Source organism: Schistocerca cancellata, chromosome 2, assembly GCF_023864275.1.
Source record: "Schistocerca cancellata isolate TAMUIC-IGC-003103 chromosome 2, iqSchCanc2.1, whole genome shotgun sequence".
NCBI lineage: Eukaryota > Metazoa > Arthropoda > Insecta > Orthoptera > Acrididae > Schistocerca > Schistocerca cancellata.
The window spans coordinates 1036458229-1036473754 of NC_064627.1; the positions used below are offsets into that span (position 1 = coordinate 1036458229).

The window sequence follows — 15526 nt, forward strand, 5'->3', positions numbered from 1 at the left end:
CAACACACAAAGTTTTGCCTACAATGAGACGTCACTAACAGCGTGTGTACAAAATAAATCTGCTTAACAGAAACACGCTTTGAAGTTAATCACAACGCTAAGCAGACTAATTTCAACTGTAAGCGAGGCGGGTACGTTCGACATCGAGATCAAAGATAAACTAGAATAGGAGCAATTTACTTACAGTACATTTAAATCGAGCAGTTCGCACACGGATTCGTAAGCAGTAATAGAATACTAAGACGTAACCAGATTCTGTTTTACATAAAAAAGCAAATATGGCATCATTTACTCCAGTCAATATTACGAGTGCAAGCCAAGATTAAACAGAGTTCGAGCAACATATTTATAACGCAATTCAAAGAGTGCAGCACGTACAAGAATTTCGTAATCAAGGACACTTTCTATGTCGTGTCACGTCAGATGACTTTTATGTTCCGACATTGCTAAAACGCAATTATTTCCACTTGATAATGGCCATACGGTTGAAATCGCAATATCACTTACGGAAATGCAGCCGGGTGAGGCAGGTGCACACTACAGAACACAAAATTATAAGAACTTAAGAAGTATAGGCCCACCTTACAATACGGAAACAAAGAACAACAGTATCGCTTCTGGTGGCCTGCAGTGAACTTCGAACACGGGAGGACAGGGTGCGAAAATCCACATTCTTGCTTTGTAAAATACGAGTATCAGGTGATACTACAGGGTGATTCAAAAATAATACCACAACTTTAAAAATGTGTATTTAATGAAATATAATATAACCTTCTGTTATACATCATTACAAAGAGTATTTAAAAAGGTTTTTTTTCACTCAAAAACAAGTTCAGAGATGTTCAATATGGCCCCCTCCAGACACTCGAGCAATATCAACCCGATACTCCAACTCGTTCCACACTCTCTGTAGCATATCAGGCGTAACAGTTTGGATAGCTGCTGTTATTTCTCGTTTCAAATCATCAATGGTGGCTGGGAGAGGTGGCCGAAACACCATATCCTTAACATACCCCATAAGAAAAAATCGCAGGGGGTAAGATCAGGGCTTCTTGGAGGCCAGTGATGAAGTGCTCTGTCACGGGCTGCCTGGCGGCCGATCCATGGCCTCGGGTAGTTGACGTTCAGGTTTCATAACTAACCTTTTTCGTAGAACTCTCCATACAGTTGATTGTGGAATTTGCAGCTCTCTGCTAGCTCTGCGAGTCGATTTTCCTGGGCTGCGAACAAATGCTTGCTGGATGCGTGCTACATTTTCATCAGTCGTTCTCGGCCGTCCAGAACTTTTCCCTTTGCACAACAAACATCCATTCTCTGTAAACTGTTTATACCAACGTTTAATACACCGCCTATCAGGAGGTTTAACACCATACTTCGTTCGAAATGCACGCTGAACAACTGTCGTCGATTCACTTCTGCCGTACTCAATAACACAAAAAGCTTTCTGTTGAGCGGTCGCCATCTTAGCATCAACTGACGCTGACGCCTAGTCACCAGCGCCTCAAGCGAACAAATGTACAACTAAATGAAACTTTATAGCTCCCTTAATTCGCCGACAGATAGTGCTTAGCTCTGCCTTTTGTCGTTGCAGAGTTTTAAATTCCTAAAGTTGTGGTATTCTTTTTGAATCACCCTGTATATTTAATGGTTGGGCCTGATCGTCTGATGGTATATTGTGTACCTGGAAATGTTTTTGTTGTCTTGCAAAGTAATATGCGAGGGGTGAGCAATAAGTAATGCAACACATCTTCTTCCTCTCGGTAAATTTGAGTTAAAATAATGCGGAATCTGTTGTAGGACATCGTGGAATATTCCCACTTCAGCCCTTATATTTCATGAAGTTCAAATTGGTGGCGACACTGTACGTAGCCTTCAAAATGACATCTGAAACGAATGTGCGTTCCAAGCAAAGAGCTGTCATTGAGTTTCTTTTGACGGAAAACCCCAGAATCACATATATTCACAGGCGCTTCCAGACTGACTACGGAGAACTGGCAGTGAACAAAAGCACGGCGAGTCGTCGGGCGAGGCGTCTGTCATCACCGTAACATGGTCGCGCAAACCTGTCCGACACACACAGTTGTGACTCCTGCAACGTTGGACTTCAACGTGTTCGTCACCACAAAAATTGAAACGAACTTCCATTAGAATGCAAGTCCTCTCATATGTCTGTGCATCCTAGAGAAACTCACAGGACTCTATTGGATTATTCTTCCTTCATCCAACCTACAGCCCGCATCTCGCGCCTTCCGACTTTCATCTCTTTGGCCCAATGAAGGATGCACTTCGCGGGGTGGATAAGGGGGAGTCTGTTGATGCAGCAAGACAATGGCTTCGACGTCGACCAGTAGAGTGTTACCATTCGGTCCATCAAGCAATCTCAGTAAGGCGGTGTAAGGCCGTCACATCGAACGGAGATTATATTGCAAAACAGGGTTTTGTAGGCGAAAGAGTGGGAAATAATACGGTGTATTGAAAAAAATGTGTTGCATTACTTATTGGACTCCCATTGTATTCGACAAATCTCATTCATAAACTAAAGATTAACTTCTCATAGCTGGTGTTCACAGTCGTGTAAAATTTGGTATATGGCAACATGGTCACCTTTTGACTGTAAAATTATATATTTTTAAAACCTGATATTGCAATTCCGACCGTGTGGCCATTTTCAAATGGAAGTAATTACGTTTGAGCAACGGCAAATCCTAAAAATCATCTGACATGGGATGAGACAGATGCTGATTTCGTCCCATTGTGTTTCTGATTACGACGTTCTTGTATGTGCTGAACCCTTTGAATTGCATTGTAAGTATGTTGCTCGGACTCTTATTAAGTTTTGCTTGCATCTATAATACTGGCTGGGGTGAATGACTCCATATCTGCTTTTGTTTCATATAAAACAGAATCTGGTTTCGTCACATGGTATTCTGTGGACTCATATCTGTTACTGCTTACGAATCCGTGTGTGAACTGCTCGATTTAAATGTACTGTAAGTAAATTGCTCGTATTCTGCGTGATTTTTGTTCGATTCACTTTTCGTACTTTCTCGCATTTAATGGACATCGGAGAGGGTGATTGTACATTGATTTCTGCTAAGTTGTATTATTTTTAGTAGATGTTAATAACGTGTGGACACTTTTGCGCGGCTACTTTTGCATTTTTAGCATTAGCAAGAAAGAATGCTCTTGTCACAAAGACTACAAACCGCATCCATACCCAGAAAACCTTTGTGAAACTCCTGGCACTCGGTGGCAAGAAGCAACAGCATTCAAAGCACAGTTACATGCTCATCCCAAGACAAGATGTAATAAAGCTGACGTGTCAGCTCTTGTTGGTTGATTTTGGAATGACCGTGCTTGGAGGCAGACCAACAGCTAACACGAAGTGTATGAATCGGCATGAAATTTACGCAATGAGAGGTAATTAGTACTTGCAATACTGGAATTAAAGCACGAATTCCTGTTGAAAGTAAATTTGGTGCCATGAACAGTCTTCCTCGCAACGTAAGAAAAATTACAATGTAACGTACCGAAGTCACACAAATCGTATTGTGCAGGAACTTGGTGCTTAACAAAAAGTCAATTAATCTGGTTGTTACACACATGTATATGTGTATTTAATAGAAGTCACTATTAAGTTACGCTGATGTTACCTCTAATGTTCTGTGATTGCCAATCATACAGTCCGTCCATCCATTAAATCTTGATGATTAGCAGACGTTTTGCCAGATGGGAGAAATTACTGCCACTTCTTACAATTGCTGGTTAAAGTCATACGCAGAAATAAAAAAAAATCTTGCTTCTGTTATAACACGCAATATATATTCTTTCCTCTTGCATTTGTATCACGCATAGCATTTACAAAACTCATTGTTGACACGGGAGTAAAAATTACACGTCATTTTTGTGTGCGATCTAAAACATAAGTACCCTCAAGCGAGATTTGAAACAAAAGTTGTTAAAAAATAAATATTGCCTTAACATTTCTCTTTTGTTGCAAAGATTATTTTAAAATCCTATCTTTGCCGTCTTCTATGGCGATGTACCAATTTCTTATTACTAATGAGGAAAAGAAAACATTCATATTGCGAGAAAAAAATAGTAAGGTACGACACACTGAATAACAATTCTGTCAAAAACTGATAACAAGGTGTTCTACATTAAAAGCGAGAAAGTACAGGAAATGGATGCGAACATAAATAAAGTATAATAGAGTTTGCAATGCTTTTAAATGTATGTACGCATAACTACACACACACACACACACACACACACATATATATATATATATATATATATATATATATATATATATATATGTTATAACAAGCAATATATATTTTTTCCTCTTGCATTTGTATAACGCATAGCATTTACAAAACTCATTGTTGACACGGGAGTAAAAATTACACGTCCTTCTTGTGTGCGATCTAAAACATAAGTACCCTATATATATATATATATATATATATATATATATATATATATATATATATATATATATATAACAGCCGTGCGATTTGAGAAATTATTTTATTTTGACAACAAGTTTCGGCATTTCAATACGTCGTCTTCAGGTCCCATACGCACCTCGTGTATAGACATTCAAACGTATCGATATTGGCATACTGGCGCCATTAGTATTTGCATAATACAGATCACGGTATTCAGACACTGATGGCGGCAGTATGCCAGTATCGATACGTTTTAATGTCTATACATGAGGTGCATATGGGACCTGAAGAAGGCATGTTGAATAGGTTAAACTGGTTGTCAAAATAAAATAAAATAACTTCTAAAATCGTATGGCTGTTTTGCGATTTTCCATGTTAAATAAACCAGTCTCTATTTCATATGAAACAAAAAATTATATAGGATCGTTTACTCCACCCAATATAGCGGATGCGAGCAGAACTCAAGGAAAATACGAGCAAAATAGTTGTATAATATACAATTCAAAGAGCGTAACACACATAGAAACCGTAATCTGAAACACAATGCGATGCAACCAGCTTCTGTTTTGAGCAAAATCAAAACAAATATTAAAGAGCTGCCCAATAAGAAACCGAGATGATGGGCTGGCAGCAAGCCAAGGTCGTGTTACCAGAAGTCTGTATATGAGTCTGTCTTTCCCAAGGCACATGTGCAACGAGAGACTACTCCCTGTAAGGATATTCAAACCTCGTTATGCAGAGCATATGCAGAAAGACAACATACGCACAACTGTAAACAGCTAGCTCCACCAAATAACCAACGATGACCAACGTCTGAAGATATTGAGAGTGAATATTAATTAGCAACTGGCGGCCAAGTAGCAATAACTCTGCCCCTGTGTTGTCTGACCAGAGAGAGAGACGGATTTCAGGCAGACAAAAAAAGTTTGTCGAGGGCAACCTCAGCTGAAGTTCTCCATCTTTCAGAAATAAACTGCTTTCAATTGTATACAAACTTTTATTTTCAGGAGAAAAACCGGCTTCGTGATGTCAAATTACATCTTCAGGTTTACAAGATAGGAAACATTCAATCGACGTTCTCCATCTTTCAGAAATAAACCGTTTTCAATTGTATACAAACTTTTATTTGCAGGAGAAAAACCGGCTTCGTGATGTAAAATTACGTCTTCAGGTTTACAAGATAGGAAACGTTCAGTCGACGTTTTGATAAAAGAACCGGATACCTATCCTAATAATCCAAGCTCTGTGATAACCAATTTAAAACACTCACAGACATCAGTATAAAACATTAAGCCCATGATACAGGAAGGAGGGTAGCTCAACCTTCTCAAAATAAAGTACTGGCGCCCGCAACAAGTAGGGCATCATGTATCAAATTGACCTGTTGAAAAACTGACATGTTAAAAGCGTGCTATTCTACAATGAAAAACGCAAAATAAGAAAACAAAGAAGGTAAAAAGTCCTAGACAATAACGTTGAAAGCTCGATGGTTAAGGAAACGCACTTCCTACCGGACAGCAGTCCTCTAACCGCCCCGTCGTGCAGCGCCACACTGCTAGTCAACGTACTCGAGCGTGTCGCGGAGGGTCACGAAGTAAGCCTATTTACTTCGCCGCCAACAGTACAGGAGAACGCATCACAACTTCAAAACTATGACAAGATGTGTATTATGTAGCAGAATAGCTACCAAAATAAATGGACAATAGCATCATGTCCGTTAAAAATAAAAATTAAACCCACTGATGATAGCACAAAAGTGCTGAAACATGTATGGGTGAAAAAAAAAAAAACAGAAAAAAAGCTGTCTTTCATAAGGCGGAACTTCTCATCCCAATCTGATCTATGTTGCCCTACTTGCTGCGGGTAGCAGTATTTTATTTTGAGAAGGTTGAGTCCCCCTCTTTCCCGTATCATGGGCTTAATGTTTTACTGACGTATGAGTATTTCATATTCGCTGCCATAGAGCTTAGATTATTAGGACAGTTATCCGTTTCTTTATGAGAATGTCGATTGTATGTTTCCTATCTCGTAGATACCTGAAGATGTGAACTGATATCAAGAAACCGGTCATTCTCCTGTAAATAAAAGTTCATATACAGTTGGCCGTTTATATCTGAAATATGGATTTCAAGCAGAATATAAGCAAAACCTCCTTCTCCTCCCAAAATGTTATTTGATAATTTAATTTCAGCTGCTTCCTCAATCACATTGTCGCAATATCTGGAAATGCACGCCAGAATTTCTGTGCAGCTATATTCCGTAGGAAGATCAGTGACATGGCAGACTTCTGCAGTAACTACTCTTCCTCCCTCGATAAAAATATGGAGATCACACGGTTATATATTACGCAACGCAACAAGCTGGTAGTTTCCTACCCAGGGAAACAGTGAATCCAATTAAATCAATTCACTAAAGCAGTTACAGTGCTTTGAATCACTGTGCTTGAAGAAGGTACCTTCCCGTTGAACTTATGCAAGTATTAATCGCTGTGATACTATACACGACCTATTGAGGGCAATGCTGGAAGAAATATGACGGCTGTAAAAGAACATATGTAAAGTCAAATCCAAGTAATGTGTTACAGTATCATGTTAATTCCTTATGTTTAATATTTTATTTCTATTATCGCGTACTTTACCCGCGTGATGCCATAAGTCTAAAATCTAAATTACTGCTGACGTGGCGAATCTCCAAAGAACAACCTGTTAAGTAGTGAAGATGCCAGGACGCTTATTTTGAGGTCGGCCGCGCCGAGATGCACCGCCAAACAAACGGCCGACAGCCAAACAGAACGTCAGCCGGCCGCTGTAGGGGCTAGCAGCTTTCGGTGGGAAATTCTATCGCCCGCACCTGGCGTCGAACGAGGGAGGGGAGGGGAGCGAAGCCGTGCACGCGCCCGCCACGCGAGCCCGCGCTGGCTTGGGGAGGGGTGGGGGAGGGGGACGGGGGGAAGTTTTGTGTGAATGGGGAGGGGACCGATGTGCTTAATGCGTACGCCAGCTGGCTGCTTCTCCCAACGGGCCTCCTCATATCACTGCTTACAGTGCTAGCGCAGTTCCATACACCATCAATCAGGAGTCCCTGCTGTAATAAGCTTATTCCATTTGACACCGCAAGACAGCTCGCCGAGTCGAGAGGTACTTTTTTTCCCCTCGTTTGAGGTTAGGAGCTTCTTTAAATTCGGTTTACACCATTCTGCCAGTTGACGGCGAAGGCTGAGTTTTTGAGGGCTTAATCTTGCGTAAACCTACCTACTCATAAAGATAGCTAGCAAACCTTTCCCCAGAGGAGTAAAACTGTTTACGTAATTGGTTCAAATGGTTCAAATGGCTCTGAGCACTATGGGACTCAACTGCTGAGGTCATCAGTCCCCTAGAACTTAGAACTAGTTAAACCTAACTAACGTAAGGACATCACAAACATCCATGCCCGAGGCAGGATTCGAACCTGCGACCGTAGCGGTCTTGCGGTTCCAGGCTGCAGCGCCTTTAACCGCACGGCCACTTCGGCCGGCTTTACGTAATTACTGAGCGACGTAATGTTTCCTTTACCTGTATTTGTAATTGTTAAAATGGCTCCGAGCTCTATGGGACTCAACTTCTGAGGTCATCAGTCCCCTAGAACTTAGAACTACTTAAACCTAACTAACCTAAGGACATCACACACAGCCATGCCCGAGGCAGGATTCGAACCTGCGACCGTAGCGGTCTCGCGGTTCCAGACTATAGCGCCTAGAACCGCACGGCCACTCCGGCCGGCTTGTAATTATTAATTAGACAAAAATCTGTAAGTCTCACCAAATAAGGCGTATAAATGTAATAACGGAAACTTTTGCATGCATTAGTTCGGTATGAGACGGAGCACAGCTATGACATCTAGCGTTTCGAAAAGTGACATTAATTTTGTCGTCTTCTATACTTGGAGTCACGAACGACGTGGCTCGAGTTTAGCCTTGTTCTGCGCATCTACGTCACGCATTCACTGACAGCCAATGAACTATCAGTAGTGTTGCAGTGAATGATGCTGCTGTGAATGATGTAGCCAATGCGAGCATTTAACATCGTCGTAGAGAGCTCCATTTGTTGCGAGTTGTCACCGCTTGATGGTGGTAAGCGACAAATTCTACATAAGCATGCGGGAGACGTAATTTTCAGCATAGTCACTTCCTGTAAGCGCAGAGCACGTGTATGTGCGTACCGCAACAGTCGCTTGGAACTGGCAACAATGTAGTCACTTTCCATGGCTTATCTGCACAAACCGCCATCCTTCCTGAATCGGACTACAACATTTAATACCTTCAAAGAAATATGAGTATGAGATGCCTTGAATTTGGCTCTCATACCTAGAGTAATGGGGGTAACACGATATTTAATGAGAGTTTGGGAATTTTGGCATAAATGGAATATTTTAGCAGTGGAAAAAAACAGTTTTGTCAGGAAACTGGATGTGATAGACTATATCGCTATCTAACATTACGTCTTACGAAAGTTACTTGATCACATATGCACAATTTTCTGCAGTCTGACATTCTTTTTTGATGACTAGAATACAAAAGAGTTGCATTTACATACGCTTTAATCAGCACCGCATAGTATTTGTTGGCCAATAAGAGGAAACAATTTTTGCGAATACCCTCTACAACAGCACAGTGACTCATCATTACATGGACCTGTACGATTTTGGGGAACCAGAAATGAAGGGGCGAAACAAATCTCATGTCCTGTTCGGTATACCTTCTTCCCTTAGGTTTCCAGTTTTTCATAGTTTACTACTTTGCGTTTTAAAATACGCAAATCGGATATCAAAGCGCGAATCACTCATTTCTGCCTCGAATCTGTTTTCTGAAAAACTCTGCAGTTTACCATAAATGGCAAACATTTTTCGCAATTTTTTGCAACTTGGAGCTGAAACTGTCGTCTGCTTCAGCAAGAGTGTCGGCGACCGATTCTTCTTGCTCCACTTCCCCTTCTCTCTTTCTTTCCTTTCCATAGCGTAAAATTGAAGGAACAGAGTCAGGCCAAATCCTGAAGCGAGGAGTTAACAATAATGTAACAAATCATTGAGCAGGCGTTAAAGTATAGTTTGTTTTATTGCTTTACAAACAATACTTACCCCTGGTTTTGTAAGTTCTTATTTTTGAAGTCCTTCTCTACAAAATGCTCGGAGCGTACTACGGGACTCGTATTTAAATGCTGTGATCCATCTTTTCTAAATATTTCATCAAGATCTGCGAATAGCACTCTGGTTACATCTAAGAATAACAAATATCCAAGTTACAAATAAAAACGTTCTCAATTATACCAAGTAAAGTTAGCTCAGTGAGAGACACTAACTCCTAACATTAACACACAAAATGCAAAAAAAAGTACACACTTCAGTAATGTTTTACATGACGATCAGCAGCTGTGGCCGAGCGTTTCTAGGCACTTCAGTCCGGAACCGCGCTGCTGCTACGGTCGCAGGTTCGAATCCTGCCTCGGACATGGATGTGTGTGTCCGTAAGTTTAAGTAGTTCTAAGTCTAGGGGACTGATAACGTCAGATGTTAAGTCCCATAGTGCTTAGAGCCATTTGAACCATTTGAACGATAAGCAGTAGTTGATGTACCATATAATAACGTATGCCAAGTAAGCCCGTTACGACAGGTGGGCGAAGGGAATTGGTGTGGTGTCACCGCCAGACACCACACTTGCTAGGTCGTAGCTTTTAAATAGGCCGCGGTCTGCTAGTATACCCGCGTGTCGCCACTGTCAGTGATGGCAGACCGAGCGCCGCCACACGGCAGGTCTAGTGAGACGTACTAGCACTCAGCCCCAGTTGTACAGCCGACTTTGCAAGGAACGGTTCACTGACAACTACGCTCTCATTTGCCGAGACGATAGTTAGCATAGCCTTCAGCTACAGTTGCTACGACCTAGCAAGGCGCCATTACCAGTATAGATATTGAGATAGTACTTATGTAGTAACAAGAGCGATGTTCTACAAATGTGGATTAAGGTTAAGTATTCCAGAAGCTACGTACTTTTCTTTTTGGCATTCATTACGTACCTCACGCCAGCCTGCGTGAGTTTAAGCGCGTGCCTTTCGGCTTCCTCTCCTTGTGTCTAGGCTGTCTTGTCTAGACACAACAATTGGCTTGTGCTGCAAGCAGACCCGGCGACCCAGCCAATGGCTGGAAACTGTACAGGGTGGTGGTGATGATGATGATGATGAAACAATAAATTACAACAGCACTGTAGTAACCTGTGCATGGACATAATTTTTTATCTTGTGCTTTTCTTTAATTTAACGCATTTTAACCAGACTGTTTTCAAGTAACTTTAAAAAGGACTTAATAAACGCTTGTTGGAATATGCTTCACGTAAACGTGAAGTAACTAGTATATCGGACGAGTCTGAAGCAGTATTTCCGTCTACATCGCAAATTATTCCTAGCTACTCTCTGCTATGCACTGCGGTGTTCTCTCTGCAGCTGTTGTTGCAAAACTGCTGTATCGGTAAATCATCGTAAGAACCTCAACGCCACTTGGAGCGGAAAGCGCGATCGCTCCGTTTTCCCACGGGCATCACTCCCAGTGCAGTGGCAGCATTGGCAAAGGTGGGAAGGGGGCGCTGGAGAGAGTGAGGGGGAGGGGGTAGGTGGGAGAGGCAGCGTGTCGCGTGCTGCAGCTGCAGCTGCAAGCAAGCGTGCGCGTGCTGTGCTTCCACTGGGGTGGAGTGGGGCGTGCCTCACACACACACACACACACACACACACACACACAGTGGGTAGCGTGTTCTGCGTGGGCCCGTCCGAGGCCGGGCGCGTCAGTCCGCCAGTGCGTATCAGCGAGGCAGCCTGCCGCCGACAGCGTCACAGTTGCGTTACGTCACGTCACGTGCACACCGGCAGACATGGGCGACGCGCATGCGCCCGCTCGCTTCAAGAGGTGCGCCTCGGTAAGTACAGCACAAGACGCTACGCCTGCGCAACCGCTCACACGGGCTAGCACAACTCCGCTCCACATCTCCACTTGCTACGTTTCCCACGCACAGTTCCTCCTGTAAGCTACTACAGACGGGGTACTAGGACGTTTCCTGTGTATCCAGTTAATCGACGAAGTGCGCAGGTGGAATTTTCGGGCCGGCCGGAGTCGCCCAGCGGTTCTAGGCGCTACAGTCTGGAACCGCGCGACCGCTACGGTCACAGGTTCGAATCCTACCTCGGGCACGGATGTTTGTGATGTCCTTAGGTTAGTTAGGTTTAAGTAGATCTAAGAGTAGGGGACTGATGACCTCAGAAGTTAGGTCCCATAGTGCTCAGAGCCATTTGAACCATTTGAAATTTCGACACAGAAAAGTGACGAAACGCAAGCTATCGGGTTCTTCCTACGTATTCCAATCCATTTAGTTGTTATTTTGTCCCCTACAGCTTTCTTGTGTCCAATAGATTTCCCAGAGTTCACTCCACATAACTGCGACAATGTGGAACCAGATAGTGTAATAACTTTATTGAGACGGGTAAATGTGTTTTACCCTGTTGACGACATTGACGCATAACGACCTTTGATATATATTGTTTTGATTAATGTTGTGTACACCCAGATACTCTTGCTGTCCAACATAAATGTGGAAGGAGACGCGGCCCTACCCCCCCCCCCCCCCCCCCGAAAGTAGTTGCTGTTCAAAAAATGGCTCTGAGCGCTATGGGAATTAACTTCTCAGGTCATCAGTTCCCTAGAGCTTAGAACTAATTAAACCTAACTAACCTAAGGACATCACACACATCCATGCCCAAGGCAGGATTCGAACCTGCGACCGTAGCGGCCGCGCGGTTCCAGACTGCAGCGCCTAGAACCGCTCGGCCACTCTCTCTTTTTTTTATCTCATTTTGTTCTATATTGTTCGTTGAATTTGTTAGTCGCGGACGTCCGATGACAGTCGTTCAGGTTGTTCGTTGATCCGTTCACTCAGTTTTTATTATTACGGAGGGTAGCTAAACCCTCTGAGCGGACACGCTGAGCTAGCGTGCCGGCGACCACTCCGGCCGGCAGTTGATGTTACTGAGTTGGCTCGCTAACAAGCCGCACCTATACAAACTCTTCGTAGGGCCAAATAGGTTTAGGCAAACTACGTCAGAACTGAAAGCAACCAAAATTAGCAGCTATTTATAGTAATTTATTCAGAGAATGTACAGATTACCTAATTCTTGTATGAACAGATGCTTAAAGCTTCACTTATACAGATCTATGAACACTGGTCTTTCCCTGAATCCAGCGAACGATAACTATGATCACTTGTGGAATGTCTAGTTTCGCTCTTGTTGACGACGATTATAGACACAGTCCGGATGCTGTTCCGGAGTGCTGTTGATACCGTGCGAACACCATGCGAATAGTGACGAAGCGGTACCGTGCGTGTGCTTATACCTACGTTTGGCGGTTGGACGCTCACTTGGGAACTACACGAACGTAAAAAAAATCGCAACACCAAAATATAACTAATGTAGAGCAATGAAATTTCGGAAGTACATTTATTTAGGTAACTTATTTAAGGGATTAACATTGCAAGATCACAGGTTAATGTAGGCGCGAGATAAACCATTGCAAATTTGAAATGTTGGTGCCGGCCGTTGTGGCCGAGCGGTCCTAGGCGCTTCAGTCCGGAACCGGGCTGCTGTGCTACGGTCGCAGGTTCGAGTCCTGCCTCGGGCATGGATGTGTGTGATGTCCATAGTTAGGTTTAGGTAGTTCTCAGTGTAGGGGACTGATGACCTCAGATGTTAAGTCCCATAGTGCTGCGAGCCATTTTTTTTAAATGTTGGTACATTAGCAACCAGTGTAACCGCTAAAAGCTTCAATACAAGCATGCAGATGTGCATGAATTATGTTGTACAGGTGCCGGATGTCAGTTTGTGCGATGCAGTTCCATGCTTGTTGCATTTGGTCAGTCAATGCAGGGACTGTTAATATTTTTTGTGGATGATGCAGGACTTATCATCCGATGACTTCCCATATGTACTCGATTAGAGACAGATCTGGTGATCGAGCAGGCCAAGGCAACCTGTCGGCATTCTGTGAAGCATGTTGGGTTACAACAGCGGTGTGCGGGTGAGCGTTATCCTGTTGGAAAAGACCTCCTGTTCACGAATGGCAGCACAACAGATCGAATCAACAGATTCACGAACAAATTTGCAGTCAGGGTGTGTGCGAAAACCACCAGAGTGCTCCTGCTGTCATACGAAATCGCACCGCCTACCACAGCTCCAGGTGTAGGTCCCGTGTGCCTAGCACGCAGGCAAGTTGGTTGCAGGCCCTCAACTGGCCTTCTACCCAGCACACGACCATTACTGGCACAGAGACAAAACCATCTTCCATCAGAAAACGCAACAGACCTCCACCCTGCCCTCCAACGACCTCTCGCCTCACACCAAATGGCGCTGGTTTGGGGTCAGTGCAATGCCCGTTGCGGGGCGTCTAGTTCGGAGCTGACCTTGAAGTAACAGATTTATAACAGTTCGTTGCTCACTGTGGTGCCAACAGCTGCTCATACTTCTGCTGGAGATGCAGTACAATGTGCCAGAGCCATATGCCGACCACGATGGTCTTCCCTCTCAGTAGTGCCACGTGGCCGTTCGGAGCCTGATCTTCCTGCCACCTTACATTCTCGCTGCCAGCAATCTTGTGCAATGCCTACATTCCTGCCAAGTCCTTCTGCAGTAACGCGGAAGAAACGTCCAGCTTCTCGCAGCCTTATTGCACGACCTCGTTCAAATTAGAGATGGGCAAAACTGTTCTTTTCAGAGATTGGATCAGAACTGTTCACTCCCTGAAATGAATTAGATCTTTTTCATGACTCACCACTCATTTACAATAGAAAATAAATGGAAGGCACATTGCCCTTTAAACTTGGTTTATTCCAGTACTATACCTGTATTTTGATCTTATTTGATCCTATTTTGAAGTAACACAAATAATGAGTAAGAAATTTGTATTGTTTATTGAAATTTCCACGATATGACAAAGTTTTTGATTATTGATTTATTTTGCGCTATCGTGGTTTTTTGGGTGATCGGAAAATGTTGTAACTTGAGATTTACATTAACAATATATTTGGCTATAATGTATTAAAATTGCATTAACCTCATACAAATACATCGCAAGCCATATATTTTTAAAGTGAATGTTTCATTCCGAAGACGCCTAAAATCGCAAAATCCGTACCAGAATAAGAAAAAAATATATAAATTTGACTGTAAAACGAAAATGCTGCATATAGCCTTACGCAGAATAAAACAAGGAAAATATTGGTGTATCACATTTTGCGATATGTTTATCGGTTTGCTCGTAATTAAAGCGTAAATTCGAGTGTCCATAATAAAAATCCTATAGTAAGAGGAGTCATCAGGAACCTAATCTAATCAGTTTAAACAAATAAAAATAAAATAAAAACAATTGATGTATACATAACATAATAATGTAATATACATAGCGGTATTACTACGAAGAACAATATCCAGTAGGGACGAACTCCGATGCAGAGGCGCTGAGTCGAGCAGGTCGAGCCGCGAGCTGTATTACTGCGTGAGCTGAGACCGCAGAGACCAGAGTGACACCTGAGTCGCTTTGCTCAACGCTCTGGCTAGAGTCGAGACGGTGGGGTGAGCGTTGAGCGGGCGAGTTCCGAGGGTGGGGGGAGCGGTGAACTCACCCGCTCTGAGACAAATCGTCCGTTCCCTTGCGAGCAGGTTGTTGCAAGTAGTTCCTATGTTATCCGCTAGGTGGCTCTCTGTTGCTCGCATCAACTGCCCAGAGGGCAGGACGTGCGACTGAAACGATCGCCGACAGAGTGCGATGCGAAGTTAAGCTGCCCCAAGGCCCTGCACGCAGCAGACTACGCACAGAGACGGCACGGCATATGTGAAACACAAAATCCAATGGGGCAATGCACAATGCAGGCAGCCAAGGTAGAAGCAGGGCAGAGGCTGGCGCTGGCTGTGTTGTGTGGCGTGCACTGTGCTCTGACCAGCGGAGGCGCTGCTGATATGCTCCGTCTCTCTCTCTCTCTCTCTCTCTCTCTCTCTCTCTCTGCCGTG

General features: G+C 43.3%; 1 protein-coding gene across 1 annotated transcript in view; it reads left to right on the forward strand.

Moving 5' to 3' along the window:
• The first annotated feature begins 11346 nt into the window (after positions 1 to 11346).
• Positions 11347 to 15526, forward strand: part of LOC126160778 (uncharacterized) — a 324917-nt gene continuing 320737 nt past the window's right edge. Inside the window, exon 1 of the mRNA XM_049916929.1 lies at positions 11347 to 11391. Within this exon, the coding sequence (XP_049772886.1) occupies positions 11347 to 11391 (45 nt within the window). The remainder of the gene's footprint in view (positions 11392 to 15526) is intronic.